A 13,097-nucleotide genomic window follows, 5' to 3' on the forward strand; every position below is an offset into this window, starting at 1 on the left:
CTATATTACTACCATATCATTTCAGGAGAGGTAAAACACAAATATTAAAGATCTCCCAGCTGTCAGTTATGCAGATTATAACTGACGCCAGTCAGAACATCCCTGGCTGGACTCTGGGATTCCACACAGGAATGGCATAGCATCAGCATAGGGTCACCTCTCAGATGCAGAAGTAGTCCCACTGTAATGTGAAGCAGTGAGGATGACTCCTTACAGATGCTGCCTTCAGACTGTTTCAGAGCAGAATATTCACTGTGTACTCATGGCCACCAGTAGGAGCAGCAGGGCATCTGTGTGGGAGCGAAGTTGCCCTAGTTTCCTGGGAGATTCACTATGTGGTGTCTGGATGGCTGACTCATCCGGTTTCTCTACAATGAGGTAGTATAGGCACTAATGAAACAGAGATGTGCTGCTGAGAGCAGAGGAGCTTTTCTACCAGGTGAGTACCCAGGAATATGAGAGAGCAGTTCTTCCTCCACCCACTCCCATTACCACAACAGCGTCTGCAGTTTGGCCATTGACTCACCATTATTTGTACAAGATCTGTATAAATAGCAAGTCTTAGCAAAAGCCAAGAAACTGCATCATGACCTAGCTCAATTATAATCATACAACAGCAAACACAAATATAGTGCTTAGAATGTACGAGGCACTGTTTGAAGAGCTTTGCATGTATTCATTTTGTCCTCAAAACATCCCTGTGAGGTAGATACTATTTTTATTTTCATTTTACAGATGAAGAAACTGAGGCACAAAGATGTTCAGTGGCTTGCCTCAAAGTCACACAGCTAGTAAGTGGCAGAGCAAGGACCTGGTTTTAGACAATCCAGCCCCACTCTGCTTTTATCACCTATGCTGTTTTTTAATTGTGAGCAAAATGGGAGAATGGTACATCCATTTTTAGTTAGGTATAAACTACATTAATATTACACAAATTTAAGGCAAGAAGTAAAAGAGGGAGATAAAGAGGGAGAACATTGAAAGGGTCAATTTATCAAGCAGGCATACCATCCTACATGTGTGCACACCTTATAACATAGCTGTAAGATAAAGCAAAGATTGACCGAACCTGAAGGATGCACAGACAAATCCACATAACAGCTGGAGGTTTAACACACTCAGTAAATGATGGAACAAGCAGATTAAAGAACCAGCAAGGACATAGATGGTTTGAACGATACTCTTAACCAACTTAATTGACCTAATTGTCATTGATCGAACACTGTTCCCAACAACTACGGAATGGGTATTTAGAAATCCACATAACACATCCACCAGATTCAGTCATGTGCTGGACCATGCAGCTAAGCCTCGGCATATTTCAAAAGATTCACATACAGACTGTGTTCTCTGATCACAGTGGAATTAATTCCAAAATCAATAAGAAAAAGATAACTAGAAGATCCCCAAATGTATCAAAATTAATAATACAATTCTAAATAATCCAAGGTTCTCAGAAGAAATCACAGTAGAAATTTGAAAACAATTAATGAAACAATGGTTAAATTGAAACACACGAAAATCTGTGAAATCCAAAGCAATGCTTAGAGGGAGATTTGTAGCTTTAAATATCAGAATAAAGTTTGAAAAGCCATAATTTAAGTTTTTATCTCAGGAAGCTGAGAAGTCAACAAATTAAACCCAAAGAAAGTAGAAGGAAATAAAGATCTACGCTGAAATCAGTGAAATGGAAAACCAGGTGTACAATAAAATTAACAGAACCAAAACTTGGTTCTTTGAAAAGATCGATTGCAATTAAGTATAAGAGGCACCACAGGGCCGGGCGCGGTGGCTCACGCCTGTAATCCCAGCACTTTGGGAGGCCGAGGCGGGTGGATCACGAGGTCAAGAGATCGAGACCATCCTGGTCAACATGGTGAAACCCTGTCTCTACTAAAAATACAAAAAAGTAGCTGGGCATGGTGGCGCGTGCCTGTAATCCCAGCTACTCAGGAGGCTGAGGCAGGAGAATTGCCTGAATCCAGGAGGCGGAGGTTGCGGTGAGCCGAGATCGCGCCATTGCACTCCAGCCTGGGTAACAAGAGCGAAACTCCGTCTCAAAAAAAAAAAAAAAAAAAAAGAGGCACCACAACACATTTCCTTTGTCTCTCTTCACCACCTTCCACATACTAAACTCTGAATTAGGAAATTGATTATGTTTAGATTGGGATTTTTAAAAGCCAGTCCTCCTCCCACAGAAACACTTCATGCCACTATTCAGTATTAGTTTGTCAATTCCCTTTTTGACTTTCGGTCTCTGCAAATTCTTTCTAACTATTCTCCTGTCTCTGTTTGTTCCATGCTAAGCAGATGGCCCAGAAATTAGCCAAAAGCAGGAAGAAGGTGCAGTACGAACAACTTCATCAGCTTGGTGTTATGCCTGTTCTTTTCATTCGTTTCTGTTTTACCTTTTTATATTTTCGTGTTTTTGTTTTCTGCATCCAGCAAGTTTTTGTTCAGATTTATTTTTGAACCGCCCCATAAGCCAGCGTTTCTCAAAACTCAGTTGCCGAAGGCGGCCGTTTTCTGTTGCTCATTAGTCATTTCACTTCAGAGGAACGACAGGGAGCAGATTGGAGATGCTAAATGAATCGTATAGTAGTATGGAAGTTCCAACCATTCAGGAGCATCGATGTGTCAGGGACTTGATTCTGTTCGATTATACTTATGCTTGATTTGTAGATTTGTCAGATTGCTGGATGCAAAAAAGAAAACTCGCTAATAACCACACATGTGCAGAGTTAAGCCCTAAATGAACCAGACTGCGCTTTTTGGTTGTGGAGCTTCTAGGTGCTTACGAACTACTACTCCTGGGACGTTGAGGCATTGGGGCTCTTTCTTAAAAGGAGTGGCTTCGGGACTGCTTCTGTGTTGCTGTGGTGGTGTGTAAACATGAAGACCCTCTTACCAGAACTGCATCCAAATGGCTTCATTTGCAATTGCTAGAAACAGTGTCTCCCATCAGCTCAAGCAGAGGCAAATTCTAAGTGACTTCTCCACGGTCTTGTGGTAGGAGTTCTTTTGCCCTATTTCTTCAATCTGTTCGGCTCCAAAACCCTTACAGAGAGGGTCATTTGCCATCATCGTTCAGAGTGAAATCTACTTCAATGAGTTACTGCTTCTGTAGGGGAGAAAGAAAGGGGATTCCGTATTTTCCCCTCTAACCTAGAGGTGCTAACTCTTGTCCATGTGTCCATCCTCTGTGTGGTACCTTCAGCTTTGGCAGTTTAACCCTAGAGTCTGTATTGCTGTTCTGGTGACTGTGTCTTGGTGCCTCTGTGTGTGAACTAACTTGACTCCTTCTGCATCTAGGTCAGTCAAGGTGATGTAGTGAAACTTTCCCTTGGTGCGTTTTTTTCTTCTCAGGCTCCTGAAGGCGAGTCTCAGCCAATGACCGAGGTGGATCTCTTCATTTCTACCCAGAGAATCAAAGTGCTGAACGCCGACACACAGGTATCAGCCGGCTTCCGCCCTTCCTGCGGTGAAGCTTAGTGGCATCGTAACTCAGAGATGCATGTACTGTAGAGCAGCTGTCCCCAGATGCAGGGCCCCAGCGAGCTAGAAGGTGGGGTTCACAGTGCCTGCTGCTGGGTGGGGTTTGGGATTGCTTTCTTTTTTGTTTTCTTTTGCCACTGGATCACAGTTCAAGGGATTGCTTTCTCAAAGCCCCAGAAAAACCCCTAAGACATGGATGATGTTTAGTATTTTTAGAAATTTTTATCAGAAGATTCATTAATGTGGACAAATTCGCCTTTTAAGAAATTGTGTTTAAAATCACACATAAATTCACGCATGCAAAAACAGAGACAACCATGCCATTTTGAATGTTTGTCTTTTTTTTAACTTCCCCACAAGAGATTCTACCGTTTGGAATTTCTTATTTCTTTTAACCTGCCACAGATCATTTCCTGCAATTGGTTACCCACAGGAAATGCCCTCAGGGCTGGGTGGGTATCCATTAATCCCACAGCATGGGCTTTGCAGTGAGCTCCCGAGCCTGCCCTGCACGTGAACCATATTTGACTGGCTGTGGGGTGGCAGACACTCTGTTGGGTCATTAGATGCTAAGCTGGACTTACCTGCCCTCTCCTTCTGCCTCCAGGAGACAATGATGGACCACCCACTGAGGACCATTTCCTACATTGCAGATATTGGGAACATCGTTGTGCTGATGGCCCGCCGGCGGATGCCTCGCTCCAACTCCCAGGAGAACGTGGAAGCGTCGCACCCGTCCCAGGATGGGAAAAGGCAGTACAAGATGATCTGCCATGTCTTTGAGTCTGAGGACGTAAGGGTGGCTTCCTTGGATCTCCTTCTGGGTCACATTCTGTTGACTTCTCAGAACCTGATTCAGTCTAATTCATCACACAGGAAACATGTATTTATTGTGCACATACTGTGTGTCAGGCACTGTTCCAGCACTAGCAGTATAAAGCTGAATAAGACAGGGTACTCATCACAATGGCTGAAAGGAGACAGAAAGTCAGTAGATAAATATACTTAATGTAAAATTAGGTAGTGGGGAGTGCTCTACAGACAAATAAAACAAGGTCTGGGATGGAGGGACAGGGGCTATATCAGGTAGGGTGATCAAGCCCTCGCTTGAGGAGGTGATCTTCGAACAGAGACCTGAATCAAGTGAGAATGAGGAAGGAGCAGGTGCAAAGGCCCTGAGGCAGGGACTGGCTGCATTTTCCTTTCAGGAAGGGAAAGGAGGCTGAGCTATTAGGGACTTTGGGATGAGGTGAAGAGTAGGAAGAATTTGGCCTCCCTGTAGGGGTTTGAGCAGGTCTGCCCAAGCATGAGGGCATTTTGAGAGGACAGTTCCTTGTGGTACAGGACCATCCTGTGGGCTACAGGAAAGTTAGCATCCCTGCCCCTCCCCAGCAAACAGCAGGAGCACTGCCCACCCCAGTCCTTAGGACGACCAGCTCCTCCTCCTGGCACAAAGCCAGTGATTCCTAAGCTCCATTTCTCTGGGTGATGCAGTCAACAGAGAAAATTTGTTTACAACAGAGGCCGTTCTTTCATTGGCCTACTTTCAGGGTTGTAACCCAAGCTGCTAGTGAGGCCACCAGGCTGCAAGCTCCAAGGTGCTCCCCTACTTCCCCCCGCCATCCTGGGCCTCAGCAGGCCTCAGAAGCCACCTTCCAGGGGAGGCCACAGCCCCATAGTAGTTTTTAGCAGCAGAAAACTCACGCCCCCACTGAGGGCCGTTGCTTTTGACTGTGCTCATTATTCCTCCTGACACAGAGGAATAAGCTCTGTTTCTCACACGGAGCACGGAGTCCTGATCTGTGAAGAAAAGATTGTGTCTGGTAGCCTCAGCTCCTTCAAAGAGGCCATTCTTCTCCAGTAGAGCATTCATCTAGCTGCAGAAATTGCCTTCCTCCAGAAGTTAGGTGTCAGCAGCCATCCCGCTTTTTTTCTCTGGGGAACCAGAGCTGTTGTGGCTGCAGTCACAGAGAGGGGGAGATGCCAGCACTTATTGTCACCATCCTTTACTGGTCTGATTCTCTAGAAAGCAGCCACAGGACAAGGTCACAGAGAACTTGAAATGCCTCTGCCTGCTTTTCTCCTGACCGTTCCTGTAAAGCTGAAGCCAGACATGCAAACAGGGGGAAGATGAGTTTTAGGAGGTTTTCAGAAAGTTCCAAAAGAGTGAAAATTTGGACTTTTAAGACCCCTGTGTCCTGCAGGCCAGCAAAACGGTGGAGTTAGCACTTCCCACCAGGCTTGAGGATTCGTATAGACCCCACTGCCACCTCCATCTGGCTGGAGCTCATAGGGAGGGGTTTCTTCTCCTTGGGGTGCCCTTGGGTCCATCAGGGAAGAAAGGAAAGAATGGAGAGGCAAGAGGTAGAAGAGTGGACCTGGGAAGCTTACCACTTTGCTTTCACTAGAGCAGGGCCAGAGTGTGTTGGCTCCAGAACAGGGCAAGATGGGCGTGAGTCCTTCCTCATCCAAGCTGTGTAGCTACAAGTTCCTCCTGTAGGAGGATAGTGCCTCCCTCACCAGGCTGCCGTGGCATTCTCATAGATACTGCAGTTAAAGCCCGATGTCTGGCACAGGGCTAGTCCATAAATCTCAGTGGCTGGTACATTCGGCAGGGGCATCCACTAATGATGATCAGGAAATCGACTGGCCACATTCCCAGGTATGTATTTTTCCGTTTGGCTACACGTGCCTCTCTGATGCCGAAAGCAATGCGTTACTCCTTCCAGTTTTACGGTAGGGTGGACGGTGGTAGTGCCTGATGTGATGTGTAAAAGCCACCAGATTCTCACCGTGTGTGAAGTATTTATTTTCCCATAGCCAGCCACACAGAAAGTTCCCATTCTGCTGTTAATAAGGTGCTTTTACCAACGTTTAGGAAAGGTGGGGAAAGAGGAGTAGAGGTTAGGACTGTGTTTCTAAAACACTGCTCTAGAGATTTTCTGGATTGGCTTTGTTTTTCTGCCCATTGGAATTTCACAGAGAAGCCGTCTGGTGTGGTGGGCAGGAGGCTGGGCTCTGGACTGAGCCCCCAGCCCCTTCTCAGGGAGTGTGCAGTTTAACCCCTCAACCTCCATATCCTGGTTTACCCAGTGGGGACACTAATACAGATCCACAATTCCAAAGTCTAGAAAGCTCGGAGAAACAAAAGTGATTTTTGCAGTCAGTTGGCTGATGACCCTGCCTTGCCTGCCAGGAGGCTGTTTATAGGATTTGTCCAGCTTACCCTGAATCTTACACATATTGCCACAGAAATGCTACTGTACTCTGTGCTTCCCCAGACCTTAAGGGGTTATAGCACAACGTCCAGTATTTGCACCCTGCTACCTTTCTAAAATCAGAACAGTTGTGAATTCTCAAACAGAGCCTCTAACATTCCACGTGAAGGATTGTAGACCAGTCACACTAATATCTGTCATAGAACTGATCTGTAGATTCGTGATGGTCCTCGCATAGCATGTACTGCAGCATAGGCACATGAGAAGTGCTCAGTTCCTCTTGGCTGTCCGGATCAATAATGGTGCTTAATGAATGCAGGGAAAAGCTATCAACGCCCAGAGCAGAAGCCACGTCCCCCTCCCTGTAAGCTGTGTGACCTTGAGAGGTTTCTTTGTGTCTTTGGGCCTCTATCTCCTCAACTGGCAAATGCAGGGTTGGACCAGTCAGAGTTCTCAACTCTGTTAGACCCAACACTCCCTTTCTACAATCAGTATTTTATAATGACCCACTACTATCCTGAAATGAAATTCATAGCTAATATAACTTCCCCTATTGAAAAATTTTTCACAGAATAATCAAATTATGGCCATAAATGTGATATAAAGGAAAGATAAGAGGAAAACAAGCTAAAATAAAATAATACATATTACAATATGTATTAATAAATACTTTGGCCCAACCATTCTGAAAGGCATAATGAGGTAGTCAGATGCTTATACCTACTTCATTAAGCTTGGATGTGGGAGAACACAGCGTGCAGTGGGATATCGTGAACACTTTCTAGTTGACATTTCAAATTGAGGGTTAAATAATATGTGTGTGTCTACAAGTACATGCAGAATCCCCATGCACAACAGCAAACGTGCAGGGTTATAGGGATGTGATTTATCAGCAACACAGATACCAAACGGCACTGATGTTGATTTTCCAAAGTCACGAAGCTTCCTCCTAGTGAAGTACTGAATGAAGCAAAATAACATCTTCTCTTAACTTACACAGTATTGCTCTTGAAATGTTCAATGTGTATTAGAGCCACACAGAGTCTTGGCGTTTATGTATAAATTGGAGTTGAATCCTGGACTCAGATAGCTGTAAACAGGTACTGCATACACATGAATGTCTAGTGGGATCTGTGAAGATGGTGCAGGGTGTAGAATGACTCTTCACTGTATCAAGCTGTTTTTTGCATGGCAGGACATTCAGCATCTCTGACTCCTGTCTGTTGAATGCCTATAGCTCCCTTATGATCATTGTCATAATCAAAAACATCCCCATTTTTTTTTTAATTGAGACAGAGTCTTGCTCTGTTGCCTGGCTGGCATGCAGTGGTGGGAATTCAACTCACTGCAACCTCCACTTCCCAGGTTCAAGTGATTCTCTTGACTCAGCCTCCTGAGTAGCTGGGACTACAGGCACATGTACCACACCCAGCTAATTTTTGTATTTTTAGTAGAGACGGGGTTTCACCGTGTTGGCCAGGATGGTCACGATCTCTTAACCTTGTGATCCACCTGCCTCAGCCTCTTAAAGTGCTGGGATTACAGGCGTGAGCCACCGTACCCATCTCTGAGTCAATTTGAAAATTGTCGCTAGTGGGCACTGGTGGCCCCATGTAGAACCACTGGCCCAGCAAGTGTAATGTCTAGGACTTCTTCAAACTCCAGCAGTGCACTGCCCTGCTGACTGTCTTTCCTCTCTGGCTGCTGTTCCAGGCTCAGCTGATTGCACAGTCCATCGGACAGGCATTTAGTGTGGCATACCAGGAATTCCTCAGGGCCAATGGGATTAACCCCGAAGATCTCAGCCAGAAGGAATATAGTGACCTGCTCAATACCCAGGACATGTACAATGATGACCTGATCCACTTCTCCAAGTCGGAAAACTGCAAAGATGTGGGTACTTTCCTGAAGCTGTTCTCCAGGCTGGGTCAGCTGGGCAGGGGCCTGGAAAGGGGGGCACCCTGCTGCGAAAGTGAAGGAGATCAAGGGTTAGGAGTGAGGTATTGGCAGGATATCGTGAAGGTACTCACACCCATCTCTCATTCCCTGCTTTGGGGCCCTGTTGTGAAATGCTGTCATGGACAGGTGTAAACACAGAAGCAGCACATCCTCTGCTCCTGGTCATCCTGAGCTAAGGTCATCCTGATCTAAATTTTGTGGGTCGCAGAGGCAGATAGGACCTGAAATCTGCCTGTACAAAGCCTTCAGTCTAGGAAAGGGCACTGAAAAAGCACTAATCAAAGCCAACTACACTTGGACAAACAGAGATTTTGGATTTTAGACAAGATGCTGGGCTCCTCTGGGGATGGCTCGTGGCTTCAGACTGAGCTCTTCAGAAGTGCCTGTAAGAAGATGAGGCCATCTGAGCTGGTCTGGAGGTCTGGGGATTATAGGGGAAAGCCAAGGGTAGGATCTGTGGAATGGTTGGAAGCCTGGAGGTCAGAAAGCTCCAGATTTATCTGGGAAATGAGGAAGTACGGTTTGGCTAGAGCAGGAGGTGAGCACAGGAAAGGAGATAGATGGGCCTGAGGTCTGGATCAGGAGTGGAAGTCCTACAAGTCCTGCTGAGGGGTTTGGACTTGATCCCATAGGTAAAAAGAACTTTTAATGAGAAAGTGATCATTTGATCCACTGGGGTCTGTCAGGTGTCTTAGGTCAGATTCCCCAGAAGTAGAGCCTGAGGCAGGGATTCTTGTTGCAGAGGTTTATTGAAAGAGTACCTAAGAACAGAAGGGATGTGGGAAGCAGGGTGGTGGGACACCAAGGAAGGGTGTGGTCCCCTTGGCATGAGCTTACTTCTGAGCCAGAGGGAAGCTCCAGGGCACAGATTGTAGGACAGATTTGTCTCACCTTCAAGTGAGGGATCTGGCAAGCCTTTGTACCCCATGCCAGTCATTGGCCAAGACTACACAGGGGGTAATATGAATTTGCTAGGGCTGCTATCACAAAGTACCATGGACTGGGTGGCTTCAGCGACAGAAAGGTATTGTCTCACAGACATTGTGGCCAGAAGTCCAAAAGCAGGGTGTTGGTAGCATTGGTTCCTTCTGGGGGCCGTGAGAGAAGAATCTGTTCCAAGCCTCTCTCTTTGGCTTGTAGATGGCTCTCTTTACCCTGTATCTTCACATCATACTTTCTCTGTGCATGTCTCTATGTCCAGATTTCCTCTTATTTTTTTGATACCCATGACAGACAACCATTCCTCTTCTTATTTAAGGACATCAGTCATACTGGATTAGAGCCCCTATTAATCACCTCATTTAAAATTGGTTACCTCTGTTAATACTTTATTTCCAAATAAAGGCACAGTCTAAGACACTGGGGATTGGGAATTCAACATACAAATTTTGGGGGGGACACAATTCAACCTTAACAGATGTTTCCCGTTCAGCTAAGGACAGTTCTCCAGGGAAGGGGCTGAGTGTGAGCTTCAGCAACTAGGGGAAGCAGACACCAGCCTGTGAAGGGGACATTGTCAAGCCCTCCAAAAATCCACATGCATGCTCTTTGTTGGATGCTTCCAGTAGGTGTGTTACCTTTTTGTGGCATCTCTGCAGGCCTCCCTCAAGTGCAAGTATCCAACATCAACTTCTGTCTTCTCTGGCCTGGCAATGAAGGTTGTAAAAAAGTCTGTGTATCCAAGATATGCACTTCCTCTGTGCACACCAGCCTTTTAGTTGTGATAATTTCAGCATCACTTTTTTCTCAACTTTCTCCTTGCAGAGAAGTGTTTCTGTATGTTTATTTATTTTTAATTCAAGGCACTTAAATGTCGGAGAGAATTGGTGAAGCACTGTGGGAGGGAAATCCTGTGCATGAATTTGAAAAGCTATTTCTAGAAACCATAACACACCACCCACCCACAGATCCCCTTCTCCTGCCACTGAGGACTGAAGAAATTAAAAAAACAAAAAACTGGTGACCCTCATGGTTGTGCACAGAGGCAAGTTTGCTTACGTGAAACTAAAGTGAATTACAAGAGTGTAGACCTGGGTGAATTCATTTCTTAAAAACTCCAAATGTGCAAAATGCTGAGAAGACAGGAATTCATCTGGGTTGGAGTCCCCAGGGAAGTGTCTTTCTTTAGTCAAGACAGGAATGGGGGAGAGGCTTTGATTTCTACCTACACCAGATGGTTACTGATGCAGGCTTTCTAAATGTCTTTCTCCTTCCAGGTTTTCATAGAGAAGCAGAAAGGAGAAATCCTAGGTGTGGTGATTGTGGAGTCTGGCTGGGGATCCATCCTCCCCACCGTGATAATTGCCAACATGATGCATGGTGGCCCTGCAGAGAAATCTGGGAAGCTGAATATTGGTGACCAGATCATGTCCATTAATGGCACCAGCCTGGTGGGCCTGCCTCTGTCCACCTGCCAGAGCATTATTAAGGTACCTGAATATGGGGAAAATCAGCTTCTATGGTAGACCTGAAGTGATGTGAACTGTGGCCTCCATCCAGTCATTAATGTATATGAACAGGCACCAAGAAAGACATAAACACAAAAGGCGTGGACTTGCACTCAGGAAGCTTACCATCAAGTTACTGTTTACAGATTCTTCCCTGAAATCCATTTAGATCAGGGGAAGCATATTTGGTTCACATGACACTAGTTTCTGATAGCAGCACGTCCATCACAGGCATCACTAGTCAATCACAGCGCACTCCCGCTAAGCCCAGACTTGGCCTCAACAGAAATGGCCTCAGCTCAGGAATCCAATCACTAATAGCCAGATGCACTTGGCATGATTTCCCACCCCTGATAAAAAAATCACAGAAATCCTTCAAATCTGAGAGCACTTTTTCCTTCCCAGTGACCCTGACTATGATGCAGGTGAGTTTGTCCCTCCTCAGAGCCCAGGTAAAGCAACTCACATGTGCTAGTTGCCGGAAAAAGAAGGAAACTCTCTTCAGTCCATGGATGCTTTTTCATACCTGAGCATACTTCCTGTTCAATCTGAACTGGTACTTACAAGCTAAGAAGAGCTACTTAAAGGAAAATTCAATGTGGATATTTGAGAAGAAATCAGATGTTCTTAAGACACGAAGCATCCATGTGGAGTCATTTGAGCACATTGGGACTTGCTGATTGCATGGCCAGTGGGACTGTGATGTTCCTCCTCCGTGACATCACCTGTAGACCCTAATGGCTCTGCACCAAGTGCTGTGGCACTGTAGGTAGACTGAGATCCCACAATTTTTTTTGGTCCTGCAGGCCTTTCCTGAAAGACTTAGCTAGAACATAGCTGTGTGTGTGTTAAGTGCATGTGTGTGAGAGAGAGAAAGGGAGGAGGAAGGGAATGAATTCATACAATAGTCATTGTGAGCGAAAGAAAATCACAAAGCCAGCATCCTCGGCTGGGGGGGGGTAAGGGTGGGAGGTGAAGGTGAGTATATAGGGCACATGGATGGTGCCTTTTTTGTTTTTAATGAAGTAGATTAAATTCTAATTCCACATAAGATAATCACACCTGGAAAGAAATAGTCCTCTTTGGCCTCCTTTAATTTCTTTCTCTTATATCTTATACTTAAATAAATTCTACCTCTTGCTTAATACACATTAAAGATAACATTAAAGAATTGACTTTGAACATGCATATTCATTCAGACAGGTTTAATTGAGCCTCTGTGAGGCACTGAGCCACGCTCTGGGGAAGCTGGGATGACAGTATGCATGTGGAGGATAATTAGAGATGTACAAGGGCTCCGTGGCCTTAAGAGAATCATGAAGGTGAGAGGCTATGGGTGATTAGACGGACCATTTTATGTGATTTTAAAGTTGACCTTGAAGGAGTAAAACCTAAGTTGGTAGCAGAAAGGGAAGTAGCCTTTGGAAGTTTCTGCTTCAGTTGATGGACAGAGACCGCTGTTGAGTCAGGGAGAAATGGGGTCTGAGCCTGGCGCAGAAAGGCTGGTCTGGTGTTGCTATGATCACATGGAGAGGTGGAGGGGAGGGGGCTGGGGAGGCAGGACCACAGGTTGTTCCTGCCAGTGAGCAAGTTGCTTATTAAACACCTGGGGTCGGCAGGGTGCAGCGGCTCATGCCTGTAATCCCAGCACTTTGGGAGGCTGAGGCGGGCGGATCACGAGGTCAGGAGTTTGAGACCAGCCTGACCAACGTGGTGAAACCCTGTCTCTACTAAAAATACAAAAATTAGCCAGGCATGGTGGCAGGCACCTGTAATCCCAGCTTCTCTGGAGGCTGAGGCAGGAGAATCGCTTGAACTCGGGAGGCGGAGGTTGCAGTGAGCCGAGATCACACCACTGCACTCCAGATTGGGTGACAGAATGAGACTCTGTCTCAAAGAAAAAAAAAAAAAACACCTGGGATGCATGCATCAGAACTGCTGAGGGGTTGTGGGACCCAGGGGCCCCGTGGACACAGTC

At 45.8% G+C, this 13,097-nt stretch overlaps 1 protein-coding gene across 2 annotated transcripts in view; it reads left to right on the plus strand.

The window, feature by feature from the left end:
* Window positions 1–13,097, plus strand: part of APBA1 (amyloid beta precursor protein binding family A member 1) — a 222,954-nt gene that overhangs the window by 195,460 nt on the left and 14,397 nt on the right. For both annotated transcript variants that reach the window (XM_012453796.3, XM_064361675.1), the window contains exons 6-10: window positions 2,311–2,343; window positions 3,367–3,453; window positions 4,103–4,288; window positions 8,427–8,606; window positions 10,889–11,101. In XM_012453796.3, coding sequence (XP_012309219.2) covers window positions 2,311–2,343; window positions 3,367–3,453; window positions 4,103–4,288; window positions 8,427–8,606; window positions 10,889–11,101 — 699 coding nt within the window. The remainder of the gene's footprint in view (window positions 1–2,310; window positions 2,344–3,366; window positions 3,454–4,102; window positions 4,289–8,426; window positions 8,607–10,888; window positions 11,102–13,097) is intronic.

Source organism: Aotus nancymaae, unplaced genomic scaffold (assembly GCF_030222135.1).
Source record: "Aotus nancymaae isolate 86718 unplaced genomic scaffold, 86718_ANA_hifiasm-v0.15.2.pri h1tg000041l, whole genome shotgun sequence".
Taxonomy (NCBI): Eukaryota; Metazoa; Chordata; class Mammalia; order Primates; family Aotidae; genus Aotus; species Aotus nancymaae.